The sequence below is a fragment of the Maniola hyperantus genome, chromosome 21 (assembly GCF_902806685.2).
Source record: "Maniola hyperantus chromosome 21, iAphHyp1.2, whole genome shotgun sequence".
In the NCBI taxonomy this organism is placed as follows: domain Eukaryota; kingdom Metazoa; phylum Arthropoda; class Insecta; order Lepidoptera; family Nymphalidae; genus Maniola; species Maniola hyperantus.
Genome location: NC_048556.1, coordinates 7166848 through 7193072, shown reverse-complemented (window position 1 = coordinate 7193072; position 26225 = coordinate 7166848). Strand labels below are relative to the sequence as shown.

General features: G+C 38.3%; 1 protein-coding gene and 1 long non-coding RNA gene across 6 annotated transcripts in view; one reads left to right on the top strand and one right to left on the bottom strand.

The window, feature by feature from the left end:
• Nucleotides 1-26225, top strand: part of RhoGAP71E (Rho GTPase activating protein at 71E) — a 53024-nt gene that overhangs the window by 10579 nt on the left and 16220 nt on the right. For 2 of the 5 annotated variants that reach the window (XR_011237954.1, XM_034979881.2), the window contains exons 4-10: nt 2926-3017; nt 10231-10340; nt 13066-13077; nt 13966-14149; nt 16488-16565; nt 19080-19234; nt 19479-19601. Coding sequence is in view for 4 of the 5 variants with exons in the window: in XM_034979881.2 (XP_034835772.1) it covers nt 2926-3017; nt 10231-10340; nt 13066-13077; nt 13966-14149; nt 16488-16565; nt 19080-19234; nt 19479-19601 (754 nt within the window). In the remaining variant the exon portion in view is untranslated. Of the gene's footprint in view, nt 1-2925; nt 3018-10230; nt 10341-13065; nt 13078-13965; nt 14150-16487; nt 16566-19079; nt 19235-19478; nt 19602-22398; nt 22649-26225 lie in introns of all 5 variants that reach the window. The other 3 variants (XM_069505647.1, XM_069505648.1, XM_034979880.2) reach the window with 3 other exon arrangements.
• On the bottom strand, nt 409-1429 carry LOC138403793 (uncharacterized). The gene is made up of 2 exons (XR_011237956.1): nt 1091-1429; nt 409-538 (listed from the first exon to the last, which is right to left on the bottom strand). It is a non-coding gene; the product is annotated as an uncharacterized lncRNA (long non-coding RNA).

Here is a 26225-nt window from a genome sequence, read left to right as displayed (position 1 = left end):
ATCAAAACTCAATAGTAGGAAAAATAATTTTCATGTGTAGGTAGGTAGGTCATTCACGCTTAAGAATAATCATATTCAGAACAAATCACATAGCTACGAGAAAACAAGACATGAAAATAACCTATTAAGGTCTAATGGTCTTTGCCGCTCTATACGTGTCGAGACTTGTCGAGACATGTCTGATTTAGGTCAGTGCATAATAACATTCACAACTTATTTGACAACCCTCTTTCTTTTAGCATTTTTTGCTGAAAGCTCATTTACTGATTTATCAGATCCTCAGCATCTCCACCATGTCGTGGCGCCTCCTGTTTATGCTTAGTTAGACTCGGCTTGCCGCCCGGGTTTGAGGGTTGAAACCAGAGACGTCACGAAGGCTAGTTTGTGAATGTTTGATTATGCACTCACCCTTGCTCGATGCGCAGTCTGCTTGCGCGTGCGACACCAGGTTAATGCGCCGTCTCCGCGGCACTGAGGCGACGGGCGAGGAAGCGGCCTTCCTCCCCGTCGCATAGGACAGAATCCACTGCCTCGCACTCTGTAATACATATATGGGACGGGCAGATTTCGCCTAGACGAAATCTGCCGGGGCTACTGTCTTCCTCGCCGCTAAGCGGGGAAGACCAGTGCTGACTAGCGCTAAATTAAAGGAGGAACGGTTCCATCATTAGCCCAGCCATTAGGATTATAATTGGGTCCCATTGACCTACCGCGTTTCGGTCAGGTAACTGGCTATTCGTGCCGGCTCAAAGTGCCACACCTTTGCTTGCTACTTACGCCGAGAGTTAGCCGGGGTCGTCACTGACGTCGAGAGCTAGCTGGTCTCGTCATCTGTATCGAGAGTTAGCGGTTCGACGCTAAGGCCTGCCACCCGAGGGCCCCTACGACTCTCGATACTGACGGATTACTTTCTCCCAGCCAAGTCCTGCCAACAAGGGTCCCAATGGCTCCCGACGCTGACGATTTACTATTCCGACTAAGGCCTGCCAATAAAGGGCCCTTACGACTCTCGACGTTGGCTACATGGAAACGTTCCTTATGCACACAATTAATAGCAATCAAATATAGTTACTTATAGTTAGCCACTTACGAGTAATAATACAGGATGCGAGGCACCGAACTGATGACGGCAGGCGTGCTTTGAGGCGAGGCTGCCGTGCTCGGATCCAGTCAGTTAACAAAATGGTGGGCGCCGTGGTTCGAGGCTTCGACCACAGACAGTCGGCGTCGCGTTTCAAGTGTAGACCATTAGACCCACAGAGTAAAGTCACAGACAACTTACCATAGTATTTTAAGCGTCCGGCTCTGGATTCCTCTCCTTCTAATCTCGTTTTGCTCGTTATTGTAATTAGATATTATAATTGGATGATTTAATTTTACGATGATTACTATTTATATTTTGTACAATTAACTATTTCGCGACGTTCGTCGCGACAATATTCTCAAAGGTGTATGAAGTCTGCCAATCCGCGTACTGGGCTAGCGTGGCAGACTATGATCTAAACATTTCTCATTCTGAGAGGAGACCCGTATTCAGTGTTGGCCCGCGATGTGATCATGATAACGCGAACCAAGTCGCGGATAACTGCTAGTTGCAACGATTGCAAGTTGCAACTTGCAACCCTATTCTTTATCTTGCATTAAAGTTTCTGATTTGATAAGATCTACCATTGTTTTCGCTGATGTTATTATGTGTACGTTGATAATGGTCATGATTCTCTGAATTATTCCGTGTAGGTAAACAGTAATGCAATTTTCCAAATCAAATAAATGCCTTACAAAATCCTAAAATTTCTCTTATTCTCTAAAATAAATGTCTACAACAAATCAAACTCAAACTCAAAATCATAGTATGACAAGAAGATTTAAAACCTTGGAAAGTCTGTAAATAATTATTCTGAAAAATTCTAAACATTTATTAGTATTTTTTCTGACGAGAACAATTATTATTATTTATTCTCTTGTAATTTTTTCTTTTTGCGTTTGTGGCGTCGTTGATTTGAGATATGACTCCATTATCCAATTATAATGTTATTTGTCTCATCTAACGTAATTTTGTGTGGGTTTTTGATGGCGTCAGGTCGTCGCCCCCTTGTTTATGTTGTGTCTATCTTTTAATTTTCCCTATAAAGTAGGTCGTAACGATCGTATTATATTTTGCCGCTTTGAGCTGATTTTGTCGTAAATTAACAATACAAACAGTACAGTTTTAAGACGCCCGTACGCTACACAGTCAATTCATATCACGATTCGAGACCAAAATTCAATGACTGTGATTCATCTTATTCTTAGGCTATGTAATAGCGGATTGATAGGTAAATTGGATCGCCGATGTATCAATCAGTCAATCAGTTATTTACATAGTCAAGTTCAAAAAGGATGTTTCCAATACAAAGTATAAGATTATGCAGATAATCACGTTCTACAATATCGATCTTCTGGCACTTTGTCCTGTTTAGTTTTTTAGATAATACCTTTTGCATGGGGCATATCGGCATCGCATACCTGTTTAAAATAAGTCAAGTATCTATTAGAAAAAATTGAGGTGTCAAAATTGAGTTTTTTTTTTTTTTTTTAATTTATTTATTGGACACAAAACAGATTATGACAGTAATTGATAAAGTAATACAAGTCATGAATAAAACTAGTCACTCTCCAAAAAAAAGTTTTTAAAAATTAGATCCTAATTGTTCAAAGTATCTGAAATTCTAGGCATTGCTCTGTTAGTAAATATGTAAATACATATCTAAGTTACAATACAAAACAAGTTGTTTGCCTTAAGCCTATACATTAACCTTAAGCTTATTACACACTACGGTATAACGTATACGGTATCCTGTAGTTTGAAAGCTTTAACAAAGCCAAATAAGTTATAAAAAGTGGTACACTGCAATCTCAACGAAATAACGTTTATTTTGTTCGCAGGCTTCTGTTGGCGTTGCCAGTGTGTACGCAGAAGTTACTGGTGCTACTCTTCGGGACGTTCCGGGTGATGGCTTCCAACGCTGACAAAGCTGGTAAGTTGTCCAAAGGAGAGGCTTGAGCAAACAGAAAGGTGCCTAATGGGTGCCCAATGCCCCTTTTAGAAGTAATAAGCGCATAGTAGCTCAGTCTCTGACGTCACGCCCGTTGCTGTCGCGCTCAGCAGTGTGACGTGCTTAATGCAATTCCTGCACCTCTATTTTCAGTTCAATAGGTATAGATTCCGCTTACAGCGTGTCGCGCTTTGTCCATTTAGGCTTTGTGCGTTTCTACTGAAGCAAAACAGTTCAGAGCGGAGCGCAGACGTTTGTGTTTCGCATGATAAAATTATCACGTCCATCCTCGTCAACCGATAGACGTCCAGTGCTGCACATAACTTCTTCCCACAAGCCACAGTTTTGACCGCCTGCATCTAGCAGCTCTTTGTGACTCATTTTGATGTCCTTTGTCCACCTAGCGGGGTGGCCTGCCTATCCTATGTAAGTTCGCTATTTCAGAACTGTGGGACCCTAACGTCTATCAGTACTCTTCAGCTTGGCGACTTGTTGAATTGTGTATCGGTTACTCTTGTACTTTTCATCACGTAAACAAACTCCGAGTATGGCTCTCTCCATTGCCTGCTGAGTGACTCTGAGTGAGTTTGATTGGTTTGTTGAATTTTTCAAAAAATATCTTCTGGGAAAAGAAAAATACTCTATGGCTCTATAAAAAGGTTTTATTCCAGATTACGCATTTCCATCGCAGCTTGTAATCACAATCATTAAATTGCTGCAAACTGCAAGTCTAAATAAATAATAATCGATTAAAAGTGCGTAATACCGGGAGAAAAGCGTAAACGACCATAGTTCTTGTCAATCATAAGTCATAACTATTTTAATAATTCATCGTTAGTTTTCAAATATCGCTGAAAAAAAAACGATTAAATTTTCAAACATCGAAAAAAAAACTGCAATATGTCGATATTCTCGCGCCGCTCAATTTCATTCGCGTGCTGTATGCGCTTACAGAAAAACTATGCATTCCATGAGCTCGTCGAACATGAAAATAATGAGACTAACTTTGCCAATTAACCCGCGTAGGTGTAGAATAGCCCGTTAATGATGCAACTGTACAACATAAGTGTAACGACACACCAAATGGACGATACGCGACTGATATTTCAAGATTATTTTTTTGCAAATAAGTTTGCATATTACCTACCCCTATTGAAAATACTTACTGTCTTTCATATTATGTTCCATGAGAAATGAGGGAAGTTCTGAATTTCTTTCTTTGTAAGTCTAAATATATAAAAGGAAAAGATGAGCGACTGACTGACTGATCTATCAACGCATAGCTCAAAATACTAAACGGATTGGGTTGAAATTTGGCATGCAGATAGCTATTATGACGTAGGCATCAGAAAGGATTTTTGAAAATTCAACCCCTAAAGGGGTGAAATAGAGGTTTGAAATTTGTGTAGTCCAAGCGGGCGAAGTCGCGAGCATAAGCTAGTTAAAATATAAAATCTAAAAAGTGCGACCGACGAGTTTGCTTTCCTGCTTCTCAGTATAAAACCGGATCTGAATGGTTGTTAGCTTGTTACATTCAATTATCATTAAAAATGGACAGACCTTTGACATATCACATAACACTGTATGGGCATCTGGGCTTATCATTTTAACGCGCACTTATCGGACAACAGTGACTTAATAATGTGGCGTGACCTTTAGCTTAGGCAATAAGATCTTGTTGCCCATTTGTATCGCTCGACTGATCACTTCACTCCGGCAACTAAGCACCTATAGTCCGCAACAGGTTGAGATGGCAATCGGGGTATGAGGCAAGAGGAAGGCCCGTACACCCGCAAGTAACCCGCAAGATTGGTATTTCGACCTGTCGCGTATTTTGCAGTCAGGTTTTCATCAATATCGTTTCTCTGCGTTTTCTTATGAAGCCCATAGTTAGTGACAGTTCAGCTTTGCTACCCGTTGAGCCATATCAGTTGCTCTGGTTACGGATCTCCTCGTTTCTGATTTGATTACATAGCATAGCTTTTTCCATCGCCTGCTGAGTGACTCTGAGCTTTCTCATAAGACCCATAGTTTATTTATATTTTATTTTATTTATTGATTACATACATCCAGGCAGACAAAACGGTTGCCCAATTCGTCTTCGTGGACTACAAAACTTATCGTCGTATACCAAGGTTATCGCATACCTACCTAAAATTACTTGAAATAAAATCGCGTATCATGATCCTAGTGTGTCGTTACACTTAGCATGCGTTGTGCAATTAAATAATCTCTAGTTGCGAGTTGGCTGCTAATGCCCCGTTTGGCCTATTTCGGACCATAAAGCCCCCTGTAGTGTTTGTATGCTGTTTTCTCTATCTTCTTACTTTTTACGATTTTTTTTAGTAATCAATACCTACTATCTCACGATAGCTTTGATATACGTCGATTACGATGATATCAGTAGTAGGTACAAATAAATACTTTTAGGTTAAAGGTCGTGTGAATTTTCTTATGAACAAACTGCATCTTCCGGTGCAAAGATCGCCATTTTAGCACCTTGGGAACCCAACGTCTATGGGTTGTACGAACTATGTGCCCTGCCCATTGCCACTTCAGCTTCGCGACCCGTTGAGCTATGTCGGTTCCTTTAGTTCTCCTACGGATCTCCTTATTTCTGATTTGATCACGTAAAGAAACTCCAAGCATAGCTCTCTCCATCGCCCGCTGAGTGACTCTGAGCTTTCTTATGAGGCCCATAGTTAGCGACCATGTCTCGGATCCATATGTCATCACTGGCAACACGCACTGTGGTGTGGTTGGTGTCAATATGACAGTTTTGTACGAGATAAAATATTGTAAGTTGTAACCAAGAGCAATTGGATTTGCCGTATGTCACAGTTCCCCCTGATCGACGAGGCAAAGACGTCGATGCGAGTGCGACTGCAGGCGCGCGGCTTCTACGTGCGTTTCGCGTCAATGACTACGTTGTTCCTTGTGTTGCAACTTGTAAGAAGAGCGTTGAATACATTACAGTCGCAGGATTAAAAGTATTGAAGCTGTAAAAAATTATAATTAGAAATCAAATGAAATCCGAGATTGCACCGCTAATTAGTGACAGAAACCGGATGTTCTTACATATTTATGGGTCAATCCACTTGATGTCCTATTGCCAAACGAAATATTTTAATTAGTTCATCTATTGCGTGGGTATGCCACAATTCTTTTTAGGGTTCCGTACCCGGATCTGAACAACGGGACCTAATTACTAAGCCTCAGCTGTCCGGTCGTCTGTCTCTCATGAACCGTAATAGGTAGAGAATTGAAATTTTCACAGAGTGTGTATTCTATTGCCAAACCAAGATGGCAAAATTCAAAATGGCCGCCATGCAAGGTATTTTTTAAAATTAGTATAGTGTTATATTATCTTGTTCGATGATATGGAACCCTTCGTGTGCGAGTCCGACTCGCACTTGACCGTTTTTTTTTTATTTCATACCGCCTGTTACTTTATTTGGTGTGTACAATTCAGTGAACAATTCCATATTAATTAGCTATTCGTTAAGTTACGTTTACCTATTTAGTTTCTATTGTCTTTTTGTATTAGAGTCATTGTACCTAGTTTTAGTTGAACTAGATCGGTATAAAGATCGCATTATTAATGATAATATATGTAGCTTTATTTTTATCATAACAGTTTCTGAGGCTGTGACAATTCTTTGATTGCGTATGATGATGGATTTTCGAGTACAATTCAAAACTCAAAATTGGATAGTTTTCATAGATATGCTATCACTATGATAATTTTAATTTCATGACAGTTTCGTCAGCAACAGCAGGAACAGCAGGGAGATCGCAACATCGCCAATTCTGAAAATAAACTATATAATTTTTTTTATGTAGCTGTAAGTATCTATTCAATGTACAGGATGTTGTTATAGTTAATAGGCGGTTATTATCAATAGCGGATATGTTAAGCGGCTCTCGGAAAAACTATTTTCGTTTGCGTCAAATTTATTATGTCACGGTTAGACGAAATGCTATGAATACATGCAAAAAATCTCTTGGGATATGATCCTATTTCAAATCTATTTCAGTACCCATATCGTGCCTGAAGACTAGTCTTTAATTAGTGTGTCCTTCCCGTCCTCACTTAAGGCGCTAAAACGTGGACATGACAAAGGACTTGGAGCGCAGAGATAGAAACTTAGATCTACCGCTTTAAAGTCGCTCAGCGAGCTATGGAGGAGGTTATGTTATAGGACTCTCCCTGAAGGATAAGATTCGAAATGAAGAGACGGCACGCACCACTAACTTTTCGAAAATTATATGCGTTTTAAGCAATTCAATATCATTCAGTGTTGTGTATTAAGTGTGGCCAAACCCTTCTCATTCTGAGAGGAGACCCGTGCTCAGTAGTGAGCCGGTGATCGGTAGGGATGATGATGGTGATATTTCATAAGTGACGGTAAAACGGAAGGCGAAAGGGAATTGTTCGCATCGTCATCCATACTATCCATACTTCCATACCACAGACATAGTGCCGTAGGTACAATATATGTCTGTGTTCCATACTAATATTATAAATGCGAAACTGTGTCTGTCTGCTAGCTTTTCACGGCCCAACAGTTTGACCCATTTTGATGATTGGTACAGAGTTAGCTTAGGTACATCCCGGGGTTGGACATAGGCTACTTTTTGTCCCGGAAAATCAAAGAGTTTCCACGGGATTTTAAAAAACCTAAATCTACGCGGACGATGTCGCGTGCATCATCTAGTTCTTATAATATATAGAATTAACTAATTTGTTAACTAGACATTTATAAGCTGTATGCATTAATTTCTTAATATCTAAGCTTCAAGTAACTATAGTTTTATTTTCCCGTACATTGTGTTTATCTTGGCCTGAAAATGCTGCATGTTTACCGTTTCACTTGCGTGCATTATCGTTTTAAATTCAATAAACCTTCCTCGGTTTATTGAATTAAACCCGCCGTTTATGTAACAATAAGCGACATTTCAAACGAAATGCCATCCAATGGCGAGCGAGTGAATAGGGGGATTGAATGACATAGTTAATGGAGCGTGCATCTACATCGTGGAGTTATCTAGTGTGAAAATACTGTGGGCTTTTATAGCCTTACACAACTGAATGACAGTCGATCGTTATCTACGGCAAAATACACGAGAGTTTGTCGATGCAGGCGCTATAACTATAGTGCGTGATAGTTCGAGATGGCAATTGTGGTGGGGATACCCCGCACACCCGCACAGGCCCCGCTTCAACCCGGTGCGGGATAGCGCGGGGTATACGACAGGTCGAGATTGCCATCTCGATCTGTGTACCTACTATAGGTAATTTTTTTCATCCCAAACAATAAAATAATGCTCAATATTTCCACGCACATGCAAATAGGGGAACCAACTCCCTTCGGCGGTGTTATCAGTTTTCAACATGGGGTTATTATGGGGCGGATCAACAAATTCATGAAAAGCCGGCAACATGTTCATGGTATACCTACATTTAATAGCAGGTGACCTCATGACCATTTACTCGATGTTTAATTATACGAAAAAAAGATATTTATGCATTTTTTATATCTACCTAGTAGTCTTATCAGACCAGACCCCTGCAACAATAGGCAATAACATCTTCTAGACTAGAGTGCTTCAGCCTTTAACATAGGCTTTAAAGATTTGGTGAACAGTGTGAGTCTACTAATAAAAATAACAATACTCGTAATCTTCCAAAAACCTGGTAAGTAATCTTGACGAAACTTCAAAGGCGCTCAAAATATTTTGGTGCCTAAACTTGGGATTTGCTGAAGCTTTAATTTTTCACTGTTTTTCCCGGTAATTAGTAACCATAGTTTACGAGTAGATTGACAAGGTACAGTTCTTGCATTTTACCAGGGCGAGTGGCTCATGCTTATGTTTAAGTCGTATCGGTATCAGTAAGGTAAATAAAGTAAATGTGTGCGTTTGCGAGCGCTTGCTCGCGACTGATTGGTCCGACATGCACGCACACTTACGGAATGCACATGTAAACGACGTAACCACACAAGTAAAGTTCACTCGCCGTCGTGAATTGCAAGAACTGTATCAGTTTTATGCTAACTCAACTAATCTAGTCCACTGAAAAATTTATTAAAACATGATTCAAGACAGCAGGAACATGAAAAGTATTATACCAACAATCAGTTGTTCACACGCGAAACCGCGGTCACGCGAGAATGTTTATGGATTTTCCTCATACGAAGAATAATAAATAACAATCATTCTTACTGCATATGGTTAGGTTGCGTAAGTGGCCAAATTACTTGCAATTTCACTGATGTTCGAGTTATTTACCTGGATAATTCGAGTTTCATTTAAAATTGCCGGTAACATTTCAGCTCTGATAAGGTTTTACAAGAACATTTCGAAACCTAAATATATAAAAGGACTTGCTTATGCTCGCGACGTCGTCCGCGTGGACTACACAAATTTCAAACCCCTATTTCACCCCTTTAGGAGTTGAATTTTCAAAAATCCTTTCTTAGCGGATGCCTACGTTATAATAGCTATCATGCCAAATTTCAGCCCGATCCGTCCAGTAGTTTGAGCTGTGCGTTGATAGATCAATCAGTCAGTCAGTCAGTCGCCTTTTCCTTTTATATATTTAGATAAGGTGACTGACTGACTGATCTATCAACGCAAGTGAATTATAACTCCCGAATTTTCAGTCGGCAATTCAACCCAAAACTTTCCACTTATAAAATCATAGTGCTCTATGCTAGAAATGCTGTCTGTTACCCTTCCACAGCTCAATCACTAAACTAATCTTAGAGGCAACTTGCTCCCAGGCTAATCTTTATCCCGGAAATATCACAATACTACGGGACTCTGCTTTCCCAAAAGGCTGTAGAATTCCAGACGTAACATACGACAAACTGGTAATTGTCCTACATGAAATCAAACATATTACGAATCTCCAGATTGGCAAAGCTCATACATTCGTATTTTAAAGAGTGACGACAAGTTGAAATGCTTGTGTATGTGCAATTGTGCACCCATGTGAGTAGTGTAACATACTACTTAAATACAAGCAACAAGCATGTTTTAAAACATGGTGTCTGTTACTCGTACGTAGAAATCGTGGCATGAAACAAATGAATTTTGAATTTTGAGGAAGTCACAGGCAACTAATGTACTTAGTAAAACCAAGAGACAAAGTTACACAACGCAACACTAACCCATTTCCAATAATTTATAGGCACCGGTATGACATCAGAGGCCCTAGGCGTGTCGGTAGCGCCGTCGTTCTTCCACTCGTGCGTGTCGGACGGCAAGACCGCCACAATGGAGGATGTTCAGAGATTCAAGGTCAGTTGATTGTTCCGATGCAACTCAATATCGCTCCGATACAGAGTCCCGCGACCCGCTGCAACTATTGACTCGTTAAGTGGATAATGCGACGATCCCGTGTGACTGGTATTGATACTGATAGGGACGGAATGTACACTTGTTGTCCTTGAATCTGCTTGAAACTATTTTTGGTGATATAAGTCCCGCAAATTGTTATTGCGCTGGAACCATGTCTCATTAACATCGTCATTTTGACGTCATTTGATAAAATATACCATCAGCTCGACACTTCGGTCTAGTGCTGACGTCACTAAAATGGCGTCCACGCACATTAGCAATTTGCGGGTCTTATACACAGTGAGGCATAAGTCACAACGTCGTCGGGGGTGTCTATTTCGTCAAACAATCCCTCAAAATCAAAGCATTTATTTAAAACTAGCCCGCGATTTCGTCAACATAGATTTAGGTTTTTTAAATACCCGTGGGAACTCTGACTTTCCGGGATAAAAAGCAACCTATGTCACTCTCCAGGTCTTTAACTATACCCATGCAAAAAAAAAACACGTCGATCCGTTGCTCCGTTGCGACGTGATTGAAGGACAAACCAACATCAGGTGACCCGTATGCTCGTTGGCTCGCTATTTTTATTAAAAAAAAACAGACTAATAGAAAAACAAATTACTTAGCACTAGTCATTAAGCATGGACTTTTAGCAGACAATACAAATTGCAGTTATGAGCGGAAGTAGTTTTGAATTCAACCGTGGAATTTCGCCGTTAGATAAAATGTAAAACGGCTTAGTCAGCAATGAGCAATACAACACCCATTTGACAATAAAACTAGAAAATTCTTTATCGCAACATACCTAATTTAAATAAATAAATAAAAATCTTTTTTATTCAAATAAACTTTTACAAGTACTTTCGAATAGTCGGATGCATCTACCACTGGTTCGGAATGCCTTTTCTACCGAGAAGAACCAGCAAGAAACTCGGCGGTTGTTCTTTTCAAATATTTGATATAAGTACAAGGTTATGCCATGTATAAAATAGTATTTGCAGTCTTGTGCGTTGCTGGAATGAGCTGCAGGTCAAATCCACGCTCTTATATAATTTAGATAATCTTCAATTGTGTAATATGCTTTTTTCAGAAGCATATTTTTAATAGATTTTTTAAACTTGTGCAAAGGTAAGTCCAAAATAGTTTGCGGGATTTAATTATAAAAGGTTATATCCATACCCACAAATGACTTTTGGACTTTCTTGGAGGACCTTATGGTGGTCTCCGGGATGCAAGCTATCTCTATTCCAAATAGATGATACCCGCGATTTCATTCGTGTTGATTCACGTTGATGCACGTATAAAGAAATCCCGTGGAATTCTTTGATTTTCCGGGATGAAAAATTGCCAATATTCATCCCCAAGATGTAAGCTATCCCTGTATCAAATTTCGTCAAAATCGGTTTAAAGGGTGGGCAGTGAAAACGTAGTAGACAGACATACACACTTTCATATTTATCATATTAGTATGTATTCTCGACGGGTCTGTAAAAAATTCGTAATGTCTTAGTTCCCTTATCAGAAGTTACAGTTAGATCGTCGGTACCTTCCTGTTATCAGACAACACAATTCAATTCAAAGTGCCTTATTAATGGCTATAACGCTTGAGGTAATCTGATAACTGCAATCTTGACCAGTTTTCAGCAGATGTTTATATGTTTTAAGATAATAGGAAACTTAGATTGGATTTTTCTGGAATCCATAAGTCTAATTGGAATGGTTCCTGGAAGGTATACAAATTACAAACACATTTCGTTACGTTAGTCTGAGGCCGGATTTTTCGAAACTCCAACGGAATATTCTATCAAATAATAATTAAAATACATACTCAAATCCATTTGATTTATATTTTCGCTAAGCGAAGCCGTGGGCGGTTGCTAGTTATAACATAAAAACGCTAAAATAGGAACATGAGAATTTCCGTACAAAAAAATGTACAAAACATGTATTGTATGGATATGGCTGTAAAATAAAAAATATACATGACTAATATTATATTCTATGTGTGATATATTTTTACTTATGTGTGAATAATTTTTTTTTTTCTAAAATATAGTCGCATTTGATGAAGTTAAAAAACTTATTATTTATTTATTGAGTTGAGTTTCTCCATATGTAGGTAAATTAAATAAGTATAAAGTTAAAAACCGGCCAAGTGCGAGTCAGGCTCGCGCAATGAGGGTTCTGTACTACAGTCGTATTTTGCACGATAATTCAAAAACTATGATGCATAAAAATAAATAAAAATCTGTTTTAGAATGTACAAGTGAAGACCTTTCATATGATACCCCACTTGATATAGTCACTCACTTCGAAAGTTGAAAATACTAATTATTAGTTCATGGCCACAATTTAATTTTTTTGTGTGATCTAACCCTAAATTCACGGTTTTCAGATTTTTCCCCAAATGTCAGCTATAAGATCTACCTACCTGCCAAAATTCATGATTCTAGGTCATCGGGAAGTACCCTGTAGGTTTCTTGACAGACAGACAGACATACAGACAGACAACAAAGTGATCCTATAAGGGTTCCGTTTTTCCTTTTGAGGTACGGAACCCTAAAAATAGTGTGCATTTAATGCGACTATATATTTAACGTACCTACTAACAACTACTACATTTTATATGTAAATAGCTTAACATAGTTTTGCTTACTAATCAATTTAAATTACGCTGCTAAAGGCTGAAGTCTCTGTAAGTACCACAATACGCACTGTACACCTTCATAGGATAAGTTTTATGTACGTAATTAGTTATATAGATGTTATTGAAGCCGACAAGGTTATGTTAGATAATTAATCCAGTCTTATAAAGGCTTGGGCATATACAACGTGCGACAGCAGCGAATAGCCACGCAAATACTTACGCACACATACTTTAGTCACGATTTGCTTTTTCTTGTATCATGATAATTTTGCAACATTCTGTAGTGTAGATAAGCGCTTGATTCACCAAATTGAATTAGTTACTCATTTCCCATCTCATCCTGAGTCATCTGGCTCGGTAGATTTAATTTGAGCTACTTGCACAGGACGGATAGTCTTTTTACCATTCCATACGACTTATCATTTCACATCAGGACATTCATTTTAAAGGACAAAATAGCTTTTTTATAAGATTGCGTAAAGTGAGATGTTATGCATTCACGATTAAGCCTTTGTGTATAGTATAGATAGGTACACTAATTAATTGTCGGATCATATTGTTAGCTTTTAGTTATCTGCAAAGAATCGTCACTTGACCTTAAAAATACAATTTAGGTAGATACACTTAAACGATGAGCAAAAAAGCGATCTTGAAACTTTTACCTGTATTTAATTTGTAGTTGTTAATTTTTTTCCGCTAAATTGAATTTCCTGATTACTTAAAACCTCATTCACACGGCATTTACAGCGCGTTTTTTCAGGATATATCTTACCGAATACGTAGTGGCGCATACACTGAGTACCTATAAAATCATTTACACGCACGTGAATGCCGTGTGTAAAAGGTCTTAATATTACTAGTGACGTAAAAGCATAAACGAAGTACTTGACAATATTTCAAGTGGTTCAAATGTAACAGTAGTCCAACTACTACCAGGTGGCGACGCGTATAATGCGGCAACTCATCGAGCAGTTCAGTGCAGGGGATCTGTTTGGGAGGGATAACTACGAGTACTACGCGCGGGTCACGGGCCGCATCCTGCGAGTTAGGGACGAATGGATCTGCTCGTTCCGCGACCCCCCGCCGCCGCGTCACCATCGGGACCAGGAGGCTTATGCTAGTATGTAGTGTTTTATATAGTTTATATAGCTTTGCTTTAGATTGCCAATAGCGCCAGCGTCTTGGCACCATGAGCATGTGTGAATACTTCAAGAATTTTATTTTTATTTTTTATATGCCCCTGTATGATCATTTTCCGCGATAAGCTCTTAAAGCGCAACACTAATATTATCATTCTTACTTTATAAGAACCACGTAAATATGGGCATAAGTCAATTATGATTGGCTTGTGTAGTCCGCGACAGGTTGAGATGGCAATCGGGGTATGAGGCAGGCGGACGCCCTGCACACCCGCAAGTCACCCGCGCTCGCCCGCACCGGGTTAGCGCAGGGGTTGTGCGGGTGTACGGGACGTTCCCTCCCCAATTGCCATCTCGATCTGTCGCGTACTATACGTTCGAGTATCGTATTAAAACATTCTGGGACATCAATTTAAGTAGTTAATAGCCACAATCATCGAATCCAGTTGTTGAAAGTGCATCGGATTAATTGGGCACGACACTTGGGTAATTTTCTTGTGAAATTCTTGATGACTCTCAGAAAAAATGCGGGATTAAGTACTTTTAAAATAATGTGTATCTTAGCGTTTAAACTATCGTAAGTGATTTCCATTCTACATACCTATCTCACACCCTGCTTTACTCACGTGTTATAGTCGAACCCATAGGTTATTATGTAGAATGTGTATCTTACAATGGTGCTGAAAATATTGTGTTCACGATTTTCCCTGGGAAAAGTCAGTTTTAAGCCGATTCCGACGGTATATAAAGAGTTATTTGGTGCAGTCGTAAAACATTCTGGGCTATCACAATTAACGAGTTAATAGCCGGAGAGATCAAATCCTGTTGTCGCAATTGTTTTGGATCAATTGTTACGGACACTTAGTGCAATTTTCTTGTGAAACTGTTGATGCTACTCGGAAAGAAACTCAACATTGCCGTGTTTCCACAAACATAATTACAGACGTTTGAGTTACATAGCACCAGAATTTAGCACATAGGTATGAAACGCTAAATCTTCATCAAAATAAACGGTAACAAATAAAAAAAACGGTCAAGTGCGAGTTGGACTATTACACGATATTGTACTTTTTTTTATTTGAATGGCGGCTATTTTGAAATTCGGCTTCTTGGTTTTTTATAGTTTTTTTGCAACTGAAAATTTCAACTCTATATGGTACGGTTCATGAGATACAGTCCGCTGACAGACAGACGGATGGACAGCGGAGGCTTAGAGGCGGCATTTTGACTTTGCTCAGACTTAAGACACTATTAAAACAAGATAGCGCTATACGACTGGCATAAATCTGTCTTGTTTTAACTGAAACTTAGTTCTAAGCAAACTCAAAAAGCGCTCTATAAATTTCAACCTTAGTAATACGGTCGTTGGCACCTTTGGGTACAGAACCCTGGAACTGGTTGCATGAATTGAGAAAACAGCATATCAAACTTTCGCCTTCTCTAAAGTGGACTTCGACTAATTTATATTAGGAAAATAATCAGATTAAGTTATTAGGAGAAATAAAAAGTGGGAACTCTAAAACGATATCTTATTCCAACTAGCGAAACCAATAATTAATCTGATTCCAACATTATCGCGTTCAGCGTTAACGGAATACATTTCTTGGTTTTAGTAGATATTCATTTTATCTAATCTTATGTTTGCTTGCATCTACAGAACCATAAAGATTTCGTTGCGACCTTGATCTTTTTGTTTCGAGATAATTATTCGAGCGTTACAATTTTTTATTTCACTAATTTTTTATAGTTTTTCCGTAATGTGAGCAAGGTTACTGTTTTTTTCATGGAACGGGAACGGCTAAGTAGAAATTAATTTTATTTGCAATTCTCTGAAAGATAGGTAATTTGTCTTTCAGAGAAATACATTTTTTTAAAAATATTTTACTTAATATAAATGAAAAAAAAAATTAAATAGAAACATAGTAACGGAATTCTTCTTAGTTACTCTTATTAGTGTACCGTACCTCAAAAGGAAAAAGGAACCCTTATAGGATCACTTCGTTGTCTGTCTGTCTGTCGTGTCTGTCCCGTTGACCTAGAATCATGAAATTTGGCAGGTAGGTAGGTCTTTTAGTACACGTAAGGGGAAAAAATCTACGGTTACACCACAGAAACCTTATTTAAACGTTCTCAAAGGTGTCCGAAGTCTGCCAATCCGCACATGACCAGCATAGTAGACTATGGCCAAAAGCCTTCTCACACTGTGAAGAGACCCGTGCTCTGTAGTGAGCCGGTCATAGGTTGATCATGATAAGCTGATAGCTGATGATGATGATCTTTTGTCTTCTTATTGTGTTAAGTCATTCTCGATTGTTACAGGACAGTTGTCATTAGAGGCGGAGAAAACATGGCTTCAGTGCGAATGTGATCGTTGGGGCAACAAGTTTAATTTAGAAGGTAAAGAAACCATACAATCCCATATACTGCAACAGCCCAAGGCGATCGCAGTAAGCCGATATTGTGACACCACGTTGCATCTTATTGGATAAAAATTCATACTTTATACAATAAAGGTAGGGATTCCTTGGTGCGTACAGAAACCAACTCCAACCAACCAGAAGTAAATACTATAAGTCCGGTTGTTTGATAACTCAAATTTACTGCGTAACGTGAGCGTCAGCGTACACTAACAGCAAAATGCTCAAGTAATTTTCATTGGTAAATAATTACCTAACTAGCTTATGCACGCGACTTCGTCCGCGTGGACTGCACAAATTTCAAACCCCTATTTTACCCCCTTAGGGGTTGAATTTTCAAAAATCATTTCTTAGCGGATGCCTACGTCATAATCTGCATGCCAAATTTTAGCTCGATCCGTACAGTAGTTTGAGCTGTGCGTTGATAGATCAGTCAGTCAGTCAGTCATTCAGTCACCTTTTCCTTTTATATATTTAGATGATGCACTTATTTTGAAGTAAGTTTAGATTAATTACCAATTAAAATTTCTCGTACATCTTGCTGCTTAGTGTGCGCTGACCGTAACGCTGCATATAACCTACGCAACATAAAATTATATGCGTTGCGTTGATACGCACCAAAAAATTCCTTTTTTTTCCAGTTCTAGACAATCCCGTTATTGGATGTTATTTTGCGGGCATTTATTTGGAAATGATTTTAAATATTGTCAATATCCTAATTAGGCTGCTGTAAAAATACTACTAAGCGTATCAGCTTTGTTAGGCTTTACTTTGGGCTGTATTTCGGTCGGTGTTGACGGCCTCATGATCAATGCAGGTGTACTCTGAGGCAGTACTAAAACGCTTTAATATCGACTAAGCTACTGCGCATAGCGACCCTTTTATAGCAATATTCTTCAAACCCTAATAGCGATTACGCACTGCACTTCCGTCATCAGAGTTCTGTCCGTCTATCTCGGATGTGTCTCGGATTCAAATCGGACATATGATGTAGATATGTTAAAAATGTCCACTGATTAGCTTAGATTTGGATCAGAGATCGGATTAGGGCGTAAGCAATATCCGAGTTCGGTCCGAGTTTTTATACCTATACGTATTTTCACGGACTCGGATCGGATGAGTGCGTAATCGCTGTAAATCGAAAAGAGAAAGGAAGGATTATAACATACAGCATTTTATAGACTTCTATCGTCGTCAAAACTTTACTAGGACGATGTAGAGTCAATAGGTTAACATATTCATAAAGAGCCTATATGTTTAGTGGAAGTAAATGTAAGAACATCAAAAGATCGTAAATTTTCACAGGTCGTGACAATCCAAACCCACAGTAGTCCACGTTTTAAGTTAAACAATGCAAGTTTTGTTAAGTTTTCGTATAGTAATATAAAGTTTGGTGAGTTAAGAAGTTTCCGTTATCATTTCGCATTATACTTGAATTGATATTTCACATAGTTTCATAATTAACTGGGCGTGGAAATGGTAGCACTTTGTATTTTGTGTTCATCGTTTAGCAAAAACAACAAGTAACATCCGTATCCATCAGAATCTGTATTACTAATAATAACATTTCACAAATTAAGCACCGTTTTGAATTAAGTACACTTTTATTATAATGGTAGACATTTTATGTATTTAAACATCACGTTTCAAATGTGCAGTTTTATTTATTCGATTCTTGCCGTATTAAATTCGAAGATAATCTTCTTAAATATATAAAAGGAAAAGGTGACTGACTGATCTGTCAACGCACAGCTCAAACTACTAAACGGATCGGGCTGAAATTTGGCATGCAGATAGCTATTATGTGACGTAGACATCCGCTAAAAAAGGGTTTTTGAAAATGCAACCTCTAAGGGGGTAAAATAGGGGTTTGGAGTTTGTGTAGTCCACGCCGACGAAGTCGCGGGAATATGCTAGTATTGTATATTTGGCCCACTGTTAAATACCAAATTTCCGATGATTTTTTGACACTCCTTGTTATATTTTACACTAGATGATGCTTGCGACTGCTGCGTGGATTTAGGTTGTAAATCCCGTGGGAACTTTGATTTTTCGGAATAAAAATTTGCCTATGTCCGGGATTCAAGCTACCTCTGTAACAAATTTCTTCAAAATCTATTAAACTGATGGGCAGTGAAAAGCTAGCAGACAGATAGACATATTTTCGCATTCATAATTTTACATAAATGTAGATGACGTCACAAGCACGCATTTCCAGTATCCACTGAAAGATGATTTGCTTGCAGATGATAGTCTGGCTAATTCTGTTGTACACAATCTCTAAATTAAACTGACGGTCTAAATATATTGCTATCCCTTTCATAAGGCTCTCTGCAGAAAAGGATAGCACTAGTATTTAAAATCTTTTAAAATATAAAAAATATATTTTAAAGACATATTTTAAAAAGTTTCGGCAAAATTTAGATTTTTTTTTCTGCCGTGGTGTCAGAGAAATGCTGTCGAGTATTCTAAGGATCATTTTAATTCTGGCCAGGGTTGTCAAAATCGGAGGAGTGTCAGTCAATGCCAGCGTTGATGGGGGCTGTGGGCGGCACGGGCGCGGGCGCTGGGCTCGGCATCATCCCTGAACACAGTCTGCTGGATTCCTGCACGCGTCTCTCCATCTCACTCGAGGAGAGCATTTTTAAGGTAAGTTATCGTACCGCAAGGCATCGCCAAGGTTTCCACCGGGACTTAGTCGAAATTCCTTCTAGCATCAGTTTTCTCCTCCACTATAAGTACTCATGAATTTAAAAAGATGCGGGTAGCGTTTTCGCGGCGAGATTTGAAATGCAAAATTTAATAAATGCACATTTTTATTGCACATACCTATCGATCGAATAAATTTTTAGTAGTATGACACTTTTCAACTTTTTAAAATACCCTGTTGCAGATATCCGTGAGCTCGTCGTCCCAGTCGTCGCGCAGCAACTCCAGCCCGCACATGACGCTGGACGAGCTGCGCGCCGTCAACAAGTACGCGGAGAGCACCAAGAGCCTCTCCTACCTGCCGCAGGTAACCACCGCCTCCAGGCTGCTGTTGTGACCGAGTGTGTTCCGTAGACTAACGTCTCATTGCAGCGGTCATCGGATGCGACAAATTTCAGACTAGGGATTGCTCGACGCGTATAACCTCTTATAATAAGTACAGTACTTCAAATAGTTGAAAAATTGAAAGTATTGTGACTTATTCAATTTTTCATTGGATAAAAGTATATTACTTAGCACATATATAGTATACAAGAGGTTGAAATGGCAATCGGGCGTTCTCTACGTACGATTGGTCGTTGAACACATACTGCATAACGGGATAGTGAGTGTACGCAAATTGTTTGGTGCGGGACGTTGAAATAAATAATTTAACTGAAAGACTAATTAAAACACAAATAATTTTTGGGGTTGATGGAGCCAAAACAAAGCGTCCCGATGTTATGCCAAAGTATAGATTTCACTCTGCTCCACTCTGGTGTGCGTTGCGTCTTAACCAGTCATGTAGTGTTTGAGGAGTTTAGACGGTTTATTTGGATCAAATATCTTTTTATTTTGTTGCATCCGATGATCTTGGTAGATAAAAGTGAGTTAACATTTTAGATGTTCCCTTTATTTAGATTTTGAACTCCTATCGCTACTCCTACTATTTGTATCAAATGTAGAGTTGAAAGATTCTATCAGTATTGTTAGGATTTAGTTGAAAGTATTGTACTACGGTTTTATAGCTTTCGAATAATTTGAGAAAAAGTTCTTGATGTGCAGGTTTTTAACTCTTTTAATCGTAATATTTTTTAACGGGCATTATAAATATGATATGTTTGACTTCTAGCGCACACTAAAGGATTGGTTGTTCTTAAAGAAACGGTGATGAGATTTTGACCTGTAAACTCCTGTAGAAACACTGATAAATAAAAGCGAACTCTATTTATTTCTTGTGTTCTCTGTTTCTGAGTATGAACCATTGGCGCGTCTTGGCAGTCAGCCATTATTGCATTTTACTGGACCATTGTTAATTTTTACTGGATCAATATTAACTTCCACTGGATGTGTAAGGGAACTTAAATTCATGTTTTTTAATATTATCTGATCTGTGGTTTTAACTTTTATAAAATTACAACATATTTATTTATTTAATTTATGTTACTAGTGCGCAAATAAGTCGAGAGACGCACGCCAAGGGCTCTATGTACTCATAGCATCGAGTGACAATAACCGATTGATCGAGGGTCGAGTGACAGTACGGTCTTAGTCTACCAATTGTGCGTGTATCTTTATCGTACTAGTGCAATAATAGTTTTTACAATGCTAAAATAAGAATCATTTTACGAGCATCGAATAAAATTAAGTTGTGTAGTAGTAGTATAAATTAAACAAATGGCCGTATGGATATATATTGCAGTGGACGTCGTTCACACGGCATTAACACACATGTTTCTTTTAATAAAGAATAAATCTTACCTAATACGTAGTGACGCATACACTCAGTAAAAAACCAATGACATAGTTAAAACTGTGTATGTTTTTTCCGGTACAAACAACGTGTGAATAATTATATTTTTAAAGTATGCTCCACTACGTATTCGGTAAGATTTGTCCTGCATAAAACGTGCGGTGTTAATACCGTGTGAACAGGTTCTAACTCATTTATTTCGGTTTTGTTCTCATACTATGGTTTATACTCAGAAAAGCATGTAAAATATCTGTTCACTCTTGACGTATTTAAGGTGAGCTGGCTGTCCTTTAGTTAGACACTTGTGTGGATTGGATTAAAAGAAACGCTTGTTATTATAGTTGATATGTGAATTTTATATGTACTTATATTATTTTCCGACGAGTATTTACATACAATTGCATTGTATTTTAGAAAAATTACGGTTTTTTAAAATTTATTCCAAAATTGATGTCAATTTGTGGTTGTGTCTCGTACAAAATCATCGAATAATATTAATAATTATTAATCATTATTATTATTAACAATTATGTTAATATTTTAATTGGTAGTGGTTGGTTCTTTCTGCTGTCCATAACCTAACTTGTCAATTTTTACTATTTTCTAATATTAATCTAATAACTAACTAATGCTTCTAACATGTGGTTGATTTTAACATACTAAATTAGGAAAAACAAAAGTACTTGTAAGGTGGTTAGATTAAACTATAAATTGACCTTTCGAAACCAATAATAAATTATGATGAATAAAATAGATACAATACTATTACTATCAATATATTTATAATATTGAAATTAAATAAGCAAGTCAAATTTATATGAAAGAAGTTAAATTAGTTAAGACACTGAAATATGTCGCTTAAATATCCATTCAGTGTTATGTATATAACCAATAATAAATAAGAAAATTATAATTAACTGTAAATATAACTCGCCCGAATATATAAACAACCTTTTCTGTATTGCCATATATCCAGTACAAGCATAGAATACATCATATGTTAGTCATGTCCGATACAAAAGTTATTGTTTTTCAACACTGTTTTTTATAATCGTGATAATTACGGGTACAGTTCGCCTAGCGAGTCGGCTACTTGCTAGACGAACGCTTACTTAAAATCACATCCACACACTTCAGCAATTCACGCACAGTTCCATGATACTTACATAATAATAATTTTTGGGAGCTAATGGTGTTATACTTTGGCAAAGGGAAATAATATGATTTGTTAAATAACTTTTGAGAGGAAGCAAATAACAATCATTCAATCCATACTGTGGTTGTTTATTTATTCGTCGCGAGCGGGTGTGGGTAGCAACGGACAAGCGAGTAGCGGTAACGGTAGGGCGGTCCCCGGGCGCCCGGTGCGTAGGTGCACGAGCGGCAGCGGGCGCGGATGCGGACGCGCTCCGAGTGGTTCCTGCAGCCCGCCGCCTCGCTGGATGCGGCTCGCGCGCGCGCAAGTACGCCCCCGCCCCTCCCGCCCTCGCCCCCGCCGCCCGCGCCGCCACCCCAGCCGCGCCCGCGCGTGACTTGCGCCGAGCGCGACGAGAGCACGGCTCTCTACGTGCTCGTCGCCTGCCTTGAGTTTTTGTTTTGAGATCGGATGCCTCGTGCCACCGGTACTTGAGATCATGTGTTACGCTTGAAGACTAACGGTGGGGACGCTTCTCTTTCGGACGCTTTATTTTGTTTGTTTGGGACGGTTAAGGTGATCGCATACCCATAGACTCCGCAAAAGATTCGACGTTTTGTTTCAATACTGAAAATGCTTGAAAAAACTCAACAGAGATCATTGCTGAGAGCTGACGTTACCTTAGCTCGCGCGTTTTTACGGCGTCGGTGCTGAAGTTTTGACGTTGATTTTCAGTACTAAAAATTCGGCTTTTGTGCCGATCTCCTTTGAAGTTCCTCCTCCTCGTTCTGGAATGACGAATTTATTCGTCATGTTGCTAGTGTTTGTAGACTGTCGTTTAAAGCGAAAGAAAAAATAGTTTTATTATTTTATTTATTTACATATTTGTGGGTTATTCAAATTTTTTGAAGAGAGAATTGGTTTTATATGAAGCGGTTTTCCCGTCTGTTTAATATTATGTACGTATTTCTTTAAAGCTGGAACAGGCATTAACTTTTCACTTTTCCTCTATATGGGCTGAAATCTATTACTTGTATATTTTTACGTAGCCTTTCAACGGAAGCATTTATGTAAATAAGCGTGGTAAAGAAACTAGTACGGATACGGGTACTGTTTATGACAATAGTAGTCCGAAATATCGGTAATTGATTTACTTATTCGGTTGTGGTAGTTAGAATCGGCATAAATGATAGATGTGGATATGTTTTACTTAGTGTGTACCATGTTTTTGGTTGTACCTATGTTTGAATCGAAAGGGAGGCGTCTCTAACGCTTCACTAACACAATAAATGGGCGAAGGTGGTTGCTTTTCCTTATTCAGCTTGTGCATGCCGAGTAACATTCTGTGAGGCACGTTTTCTGCACGTTTGGCAACATTTATTTGTAAAACAAAATTGGCATACTTTTTATACTTTGTTCACAACTTTTTGTACAATCATTAGCATATCTTCTAATACTTATCATTGGCATATCTTATATTATATAACTGAAAATGTATTAAAAATGTTTATATTACATAAATCTATCATCTCTTGACATCTTGGTTTGAATTCATGACAAGTGAGTGTGATTATTATATATATATATATATTTCGTAAACTATATCATTTGAATTATTCTAATAGTAAACTTAGTAAAATGTTTTTTAGACAGTAATACTTACATAGTGTCACAAAAGAATTTTTCGCTTATTTTTATCGTATCATATTATTCAGTTTTGTCTAGCACCTTTAATTAGACCAAGCGAAATAACTCGAAAAAATAATCTATGTAAAAACATCATTATTTACTATACTATTATATCGTTTAGGTATTTTTTTATATTTAAAACGTTTTTAACTATGTTGTGTATGTATGTCTAATGTTAAGTTATACACTACATCTTTGCTCAAACTTCATAGCATGATTTGCATCTTGGCAAATCTGTCATACATATAAATCGACCCATAGATAGATGCTTGGTGCGCAAGTTTTTAATGTTATTTTTGCCTTTGCACGCGACGAAAATTTCGCGCGTAGTCGAGGCGTGAGTGCAGCAATTGTAGATTGGATTCCTGAAATTATGCGCATTAGCAATTCGATTTAGTTGGAACTGCTGCAATTAAAATCCCGTTCACACGGCATTAAACAGCGCACGTTTTTTTCATGATAAAACTTACCGAATACGTAGTAGCGCATGTACTGAGTACAGAACAGTACTCGCGGTTAAAATTGTACGTTTTTTGCCGCAAAACAACGTGTGAATGGTTCTATACTCAAAGTATATGCTACTACGTATTTGGTAAGACTTATCCTGCAAAAAAACGTGTACCTAGTGCTAATGCCGTGTAAACAGGCAACTGTGCGTGAAAATATCGTCGTGTACAAAGACAATGAAGCCTGACCATCTGAAAATCAATATCGTGATTTTACAACCTTCATTCATCGATTTTTTTGTGTATCATATTATTCTTTTGTCATTTTTGGTGTGTAAAGCCGATATTCTGACATGTTATAGTCGCTTTTTGAGTATGTTTATTCTAGCCATGTCTTGTCCGATGGATTGAGATTCAAAACAGTAGTTTATGTGCTAACTATCAGCAATTAAATCTCTACTTTTTTGTTTCAATCGGGCTATTTGCTTAAGAGTTATTGCGTCACAGCTATCTTAAATAAAAACATAAAAATCTCACTCCCACAGAAAATTAAATTAATTATTTTGTGTTCCTGCAGTTGGAAGTATTTTCTGAAACCGTTCCAACCAACTTTCAAGTCAAAATTGAAAAATTGTGAATAGCTTGGCGGTTATGGTAAAGTGACATGTCGCATCCCAGAAGAAATATCTAATTTATGGCGATCTCAATTGTTGTGATTGGCTGCATTTATGGTATGCTGGTTGCAACAATGAATTGTAGCCAATAGTGGGCGAGTGTCGGCCAATCACAGGTTATTGCGATCGTCATACGTAGCCCCCATAATGATTTGAAATATTTGTTTGCAATACGAGTTGCGACATGCTAATTTTACCGTAATCGCTCAGCTGGTAATCAGTTTGTTCATAATTATTGAATTTTGACTTGATGTGAGTTGAAACGTTTTTCGAAATCTATAGTAAGACGGGGATAAAAAGCTTTAATTTTGTGACGTAATATATACAGCTTTTTTTCTGTTGTGTGTAGTAATTTTGTGTAAACTTTGGTACACTCTTGTACTGTATACGAGCAGTCTATTTGACGTGGGGTCTGAGGAGTACACTGGGCTAATAAATAGACCCCCCCAAATTGGATATAAAATTGAACACTGCTTGCATATTGTTCTGCCCATTGGTCTGTCTCAGCGTAAGATCACATTAAGGTTTTTATTTATATTTGAGAGCGTTGATGTAGATTCATGTAATATGGATTGGAAAACGTCGTGATTTGATACTCGGCTTTTGCATTTTTTTTACTTAAAAAAAAAACTTTAAAAGTACTCAAGGCACTTATGCCGCTCACGTCTTTACATTTTTAGTAATAAAAATGCGCTGCGTTTGGCACGCATTAAATTAGGAGGTCCTTGGTCCGTACGAACGCAGTGCTTATCGTGCAACGTACAAAGGCAGAAGATGAATTTTATCTGGTGGGAGGCTTCGGCCACGGCTAGTTACCACCCTACCGGCAAAGCTGTGCCTCCAAGCGATTTAGCGTTCCGGTACGATGCCGTGTAGAAACCAAAGGGGTATGGGTTTAATAAAAACTGCCATACTTCTTCCAGGCTAGCCCGCTTCCATCTTCGATTGCACCATCACTTACCACAAGTGAGATTGATCTGAATAAAAAAATTAAAAAAAAAAACTATTGACGTATAGTGTATTAGATGCGCTCAAACGCAATGCATAATGAACTACGGCACGTTTTTCCAGTTGTATAATTTACGTTAATTTCGATTTTATATACTTACAGATAGTTCAATCCACGAAGACGTGTCTCGCTATTTATCGTCTGAGGGTAACCACGGTGTTTCGGGGGTAATCGCTATAATATGTAATTTATTTTTTCTTGGTGTGCGCACATCGCTGATAGCACTCACACTCTAGCAGCACACTT